This window comes from Contarinia nasturtii, unplaced genomic scaffold (genome assembly GCF_009176525.2).
Source record: "Contarinia nasturtii isolate CC-2019 unplaced genomic scaffold, AAFC_CNas_1.1 Cnas_scaffold_1565, whole genome shotgun sequence".
NCBI classification, from domain to species: domain Eukaryota; kingdom Metazoa; phylum Arthropoda; class Insecta; order Diptera; family Cecidomyiidae; genus Contarinia; species Contarinia nasturtii.
Genome location: NW_022198900.1, coordinates 438,344 through 445,300, shown reverse-complemented (window position 1 = coordinate 445,300; position 6,957 = coordinate 438,344). Strand labels below are relative to the sequence as shown.

The 6,957-nt window shown below is 35.0% G+C and overlaps 2 protein-coding genes across 5 annotated transcripts in view; both read right to left on the bottom strand.

The window, feature by feature from the left end:
- Nucleotides 1-6,957, bottom strand: part of LOC116346524 (myosin-IIIb-like) — a 31,096-nt gene that overhangs the window by 18,668 nt on the left and 5,471 nt on the right. The window contains exon 1 of one of the 4 annotated variants that reach the window (XM_031776609.1): nt 1,866-1,885. The exons of 2 other annotated variants lie outside the window; for them this stretch is intronic. The gene's annotated coding sequence lies outside the window, so the exon portion shown is untranslated. Of the gene's footprint in view, nt 1-1,595; nt 1,728-1,865; nt 1,886-6,957 lie in introns of those variants that run through there. One more of the 4 variants, XM_031776608.1, reaches the window with a different exon arrangement.
- LOC116346512 (histone-lysine N-methyltransferase SETMAR-like) lies at nt 291-896 on the bottom strand. The gene is made up of 2 exons (XM_031776593.1): nt 681-896; nt 291-554 (listed from the first exon to the last, which is right to left on the bottom strand). The coding sequence occupies exons 1-2, from the start codon at nt 894-896 to the stop codon at nt 291-293; spliced, it is 480 nt and encodes a 159-aa protein (XP_031632453.1).

The window sequence follows — 6,957 nt, the reverse complement described above, 5'->3', positions numbered from 1 at the left end:
TCTCTTCTTCGGTCTTGTACTGCTTTCCCTTGAGATATCTCTTGGTGTTTGGAAACAGGAAATAGTCGCGGTGGATGGTGAAGTTGTTCGAAGCCGCATTCCCTGATGGCAGCTTGTGCAAGCAATGATTTGTGAGCTGGTGCATTGTCATGCAAAAGAAGAACTTTTCGAGTGAGAAGACTAGGGCGTTTTTCTCTGATGGCATTGCGCAATCTATGCATCTGTTGTGCATAATAATAGTCCGTGACTGTGGTGTTCTTTAGGAGGAATTTAACCAATATTATGCCTTTTTAATTCCAGAACACAGAGGCCATTACTTTGTTTGTGGCAATTTGTTTGCGAGGCATTTTCGATGCTGGTTCACCACGTTTGTGCCATTCCATTGTCTGTGATTTGAGCTCTGGATCATAGAAGTAGATCCATGTTTCATCGCCAGTCACTATACGATCAAAAGTATCCCCTTCATTCCATTCCAACAACTCGAGATGTGCAGCAGCAACTCGTTCTTCTTTTTGAGACTTGTTCAAAGTTCTTGGAATCCATCGCGAGCAAACCTTTCTCATGAGCAATTTTTCATGAGGGATTCTAAATATACTTCTCTCTGACACGTCAAACATTGCTGCTAACACTTTCTTGCTCATTCGAGGATTTTCATGCACAAGGTGTTAAATTTTTTCCACCATATCTGGAGCAGTTGCTTCAATTGGTCGACCAGAACGTGGATCGTCTTCTAAAGACTCTCTGCCCCACTTGAATTGTTTTGCCCATAGTTTTACTGTGGCATACGATGGAGCACGTTCACCATAAACTGCACGCAAGCGATTATCGATATCTTTTGGTGCCACACCTTCTTTTGTCAGAAACTTAATCATCGCACGATATTCGATTTTATCCATTTTATAAAAAATCTCGAGGTTACTTCGTATGCAATGCTGTTGAAAACAAACGATAACAGCTATCAACTCATTTTTTTTTTCTAAAATACTAGTGACAATTTGTACGTGAATTACAGCACAAGAACAATATGTAACTAGTGCCTCCTTTCATCTTTTGAACAGCCGATTTCAATAGCAAGATGACGACAAGAGAGAGAGGGCGAGAAAAAAAAGCTGCATGCATCAATTCTCTTGTTTCAACAGGAGGTTCAATGTTTTTCTTGTTTCGATGCTGTTGATTTTTTCATCTTCATTTCACACATACAATGTATGCGAAGTCGGTGACGCCACGTCTTTTAGACAATTTGATTTTCTTTTTTTTTCGTATGTTGTCGATTTTTTCTCTTTTATATTTCTTTTCATATTTTTTTTCGGTTATTTAACACGATATTTTGATGAAGCGATTAGATAAAAATTTGTTAAGTTAGCTATTCAGATATTGTGAATAAATAAAATAACAACACGGTTTTTTTCACTATCTCTTTCTCTCCAACTCGTTTAATAACAACTTTTCCATTGAGTTTTAAATAAAAAAACATGCGATTTAATTGTTGTTTTATTGTTCAATTTTTCGAGCAAATTAGACAAATCCAATTAAATGAAGCATCTTTTTTTCTTGCATTGAATTCGATTGACGATCATTCGAAATAAATTACTCACATGAACAACAAAACAATTAACAATCAACACACACCGAACATAGATAGATATATTTTAGAATCAATTTTCCACGATGATCACTACAGTATACACACGTGTGTCGCACTGCAACGCCAAATCGAATAATTGTTTTCGGTTTGCATTGTGTGTCTTCTTCTCACTTCGGCGCGCACCACTTTCTTACTGTGCTTATTTTTTTTAAATCAAAATCGAGGGAAAAATGTCGCTTCTTCTGTGTCGCAAATTTTAATTAAATAAAATACAACACACCGCGATGTGTATTAATTTCAAAACATGCTGCACTCTCTCTCTCTCATTTGCTCTTTCTTACCCGAGGTCTTTCAACCAAGGATTTTACTCCAAATGACCAGGCTCAAGTTTTTTTTTTGCTCAGCTACATTTAATCGCTACTCACACACATACGCATACAAAATTGGACAATTTTTTTCTTGTCATTTCTTTGTTTTTGGCCTAGTTTTACTTGTTCGTGTCTAGTATTTCGCCGTTGACTTAATTGGATTTTCTTTGGTAAGCATGAGTGTGTGAGTGTGTGTGAAAATAAACGCTATTCGGCCAAACGATTAGCTTCTTCGCGACTCGCAAACACCACAGGCTTTTAATTCCATTTCCAATAATTCAAAATTACTTTTACTTTATTGGCAATTTGTAGAAATAGATAACAATATGCATATCGATCCAACGCTGCCACATATGGTCTTCGATGCATAAACATTCACCTTTCAACTTGTGATGCATATACCGCAACGTGTTCTCTAATACACTCACTCACACTCACTCTCTGATATTTAACATCAATGATATGCACATATTCATGATTAATTTACATATTTTTGACGATGTGAATGGCATGATTGTCATTTCGTTGTTTGTTCGTTAAAGTATGCACTCATGCATGTATGCCGTTTCTTCTCTCGATTCGTCGATTTTCCAATTTGCGATTTTGATGAGTTTCATTGAGTGCATTGAAACTGAAAGGATTGAAGGACGACACATTCATTGTATGGCACTCAAGTTCAAAGCCGTCACCAATCAGATTCACCAAATGTAACGATTGTTCCAAATGAACAGCCATCGGCACAGCGAACACAATTTCCACAATTTGAATTGATCAAAAATTGTTTTCCATAATTAAGCGCTTCGCAATCAGTGATAAGAAAATATTCGCTTGAAGCACATTTTATCGGATTCAATGGAGTTTTTGGCTTTTTCTTGTTCATTTTCAGTTTCCATTTTAATTTGATTTTTTTATTTGTGAATTTTTCCTCTCTCTTTTTTATGATGCACTTTGCATTGTTTTTATTTTGGTTATTTGTTTCATTGTTTGACATTTGTTTTTATGATTCTCGTTAGATTTTTCACAAGTGATATCGTTTGGATTGTGCTGGTTTTTATTTGTTCAAGTTTTAATGTATTTAATTTGGGTTTTGATGAGGTTGCAGCCTTACTTTGCCATTTGTTTGCTTGTATCCGCACACCTCTAGTTCTAACCACTAATTAAGTAACTATACCGTTTTTTTATTTCTTTGAAAAATTAGGCCCGCAAAATCTCACACATTAAACACTTGTGCCAAAAATAAAGCTTGTGTGATATACTTATTGAGCTTGGGAACCATACCTGATTAGAATCTTTCGGAAATTTGTTATTTTATAAATGAACGCTCTAGAATAAAAACAACTTATTGTTTACTCGCATATCGAAACGGGACTCAAAACGGTTGCATATCAAAGCCAGACAATATTTCGTTACCAAAGGAATAAAGAACATTGACTTTTTATTATACAAAATGTGTAAGTTTCATTTTGTGCTGATAACTAGTTACTGTTCTGATTTGTTTTAGTAACAGAATTTTGTTTCGCTTTGATATGCGACGCAGTTTAACGATATAAATATTTCACACTCTCGAAGGCTCGGTACAGAACACACAAAAAGTGTTGATTTGGGTGACAAAGATGACACATTTTTATGTTCTGATCACAGCACATGATATAGACCATTTTGTGGTGTTCGAGAATTGAGAAAAAAAAATCAGATTTTTTTTTCACTTTTTATACTTTATACGGAGTCTCCGAGAGTTTCATATAAACTCGCCTTGCAATAGCCAAATGACGCCTATTGATTCAATCACGATTGGTATTCGCTTACTATTCAATAGGCATCACATAGCAAGTTTATACGAAACTCTCGGAGACTCGGTATAGAGCACTCAAACAGTGAAAAAAAGTCCAGATCGTGATTTAAATGATATGGAATGCGATTTTTTTCATTCTGATTCCAGGTGATATGGAAAATTGAGTAGTATTTGAGAATTGAAGAAAAAAAATTAATTATTTTTTTCATTTTTCGCTCATTTTTACCATCTATATGGGAAGCTTGTTTGAAAAACACGGAAGACCGACGAACACATTTTCGGAAAATCCAAATGGACTCCCCATTATGAAAAGAATATAAAGTCAAGGTATTGAACCAAAAACGTCCCTTCACACATGATTGACAATTCCGTATACATACATTTCAAATATGAATATAAATGTGATTAGTTGGTAATCCATGATTTAATCTCATTTGATGTTTTGTTTATTTTGTTGTGTAAATCGCCATAAGGTTGAATTCCAATTGTATTCCCATTTGAAGCAAGGTGGTTATATTAAAATTACTTCATACTAATAATCAAACATTTACAGACTCCAAACTAGGCACTTGTGATTTTGTGTTCAGATATACCAACTTCTTATTTAAAAAAAAAAATTCAATGCTAAAATGAGACCATATTCTAGATTCAATGTGACATTCATTCTGTATTAAGCACGTAATTTTCATTGTTCAATGAACCATTGAATTTTTCGCTCCCACATGCAACCCATGTGACATTCAATTCTCATTTACGAAGCCGTAAATGTCACGTTATTTTCCCTCCTAACGATAGATAAACAAAGTAATTTTGCAATTTTTTTTTCTTCAATTCTTTTCGTTATCAATGGCACTGGTACATGTTTCCGGTATCGTAGAAAAATCGCATTTTTGGAGGAAATTTCACTCAAATAATGATGCCAATTATTTGCATGCACGTGGTCGTCGCCCATTATGCTTTCAATATCGGTTCAAATCGGAGGGGTATAATCCCAATCTTGAAATTGGTTAACTCAAAGGACAGATGGTAGAAAACGATTTCCGAATTAATGAGGTGATAATTTGTTTTTATTTTCGAATTGTAGGAAAAGCAATTGCTACGGATTTAATTTTGTGAGACGAACGAAGCTAGCAATTATTGAGTAAAAAACCGCAACAACAACAATTACAACAAAAAAACCAGTAGAAAAAACGCGGCCATATCGAATGAACGAAGCAAACGCGTGTCGAACCAAAAAAAAGTGCATTGCATCTGTGGCAAAGACTCTCTCACACCTCTCTCATACAAAATCAACAACATTCAGTGTAATCATAAATCTTGATAGCAATTAGAGATTGAATTATTATCTGGTGCGAATGCCAAAACGTGCTCCCATCGCTCAATGCTGCTTCTTTCTCAAATGAAGCATTTCATATTTGGATTGATCGCAGCTAGTACAGTGCGCGCATTTTTGTTTTCGGCATTTGCCTTCATGCATACGTATTTAGTTTCGATTTCTTCTCGGCTGATGAATCTATTGCACAAACGGTACGTCAGAGTTCACCTTTTTCGGATTCGAAATAAAAAAATGTTTGCCGATGAATATGAATGAATCAAAAATTAAAGAGTAGCAACAACAATAACACAAAAAAATATAAACGAGGCATAATTAACGTAATCATCTGCAATTTGATTTGAAAAGTGTGTGAGATACATGCGGAACTAGAGAAGAGAAACAAACTCAAAAATCATTAAACACTCATTCGTTAAATTATATGAACATGATATTTATACCGAACTTATTTAAACCAACCGAAGCAATTTCCGACTCATCATCAATTCACACACATACACACAGGTGGTGTTTGGTTGTTTGATTTGTTCATTGTGCTAATACCACGCGATGTTACGGAGATGGAGTGCGTGTATGTGTGTCTGTCCATCTTGATATTGTCATCCAGAAAGTACGATCGCATTATGCGTGTTTGATTTAATTGGAAAACAAATTCGTTGTTGTGAGCTCTGAGCTCATACCCGAAACTACTGTATGATACGTAATCGCATCATTTCCTGCATTCAATGCTTTTGGCTCGAAATTTTCTTTATTCACCTTCACTCTCTCTCTCCTTCTCTGGCTCTCACACAGTCTTTTTGTTAATGTGTTTTCAATCGATCACGCAAAGGAACCCACATCGCTCAAGTTTCACACAATCGAAAAAAAAAAAACGAAAAACAATAACAACCGAAATAAGCGTTAACCAATAGCGTTAAGACATTAACGGAATTTGCAGATTTTTTTTGTTGTTGTTCATTTGCTTCGATATTATTACGTCCACACAAATGCGTGTGCAAAACTATATACGACAAAAAGAACCATAGCCCAAAATGTCCGGCCGTTAAAAATGCTGGTTACACCGAATGAGTGCTCAAAATGCGGACATTAAAATAATTAACCGGCCCAAAACAAACCACGAAAAAAAGGCATTATGTTTTCTTCTTTTTTTAGGGGGGAATAGCGCTTATGGCCGCATCATTATTGTTACAACTATGTGTTGTTGTTTCTTCAATTTTTGATGTTATTCGGTTATTGTTGTTGATTCTCTAGCCATTGGTTATGTTGGTCGGAATTGTATTTTCAAGCGCTTTTTTGTTCTTCTTCTTCTTTTGCTTCTTTTTTTTTTTTGTCTCAATGGAACGAGTGCTTCTGTTCACGCGTGTAATTTTTTTTTGGTTTTGGTTTTTATTTCGCTAATTCATCAAATCGACATTATTTAATGTATCGAAACTGTGCGGTAAATGATAGAGTACCTTTGAATGGGCAATTAATTAAAAACAAATAAAAATCCGAAAAACCGATGACGATGAATTTGTGTGTGTGTGTGTGTGTGTTTCAACCTTTTGAAACGGCATACGCACACACAATTTCGAACATTTGACCGGAAAACAATAATGCTTTTGTTTCTAAAATGCGCTTGAAATAAATTGTAAACGCATCATTTGCATATAGATACAAAATGGCATTTGATAAATCGTATGGATCAATGCGGTGAATGGACTCTCTTATATCTTATGGAATATCAATTGATTGGCCATTAATTAATGACTTTCTAGTATAAAACATGCAATACATTTTTTTTTTCTACATTGATCGGATCGACAAGCGAGCAGAAAAGTAATTAGCTGTCGCAAAATGCTTATACATATTTATAAAACTTTCTTTCACCGATCCGATT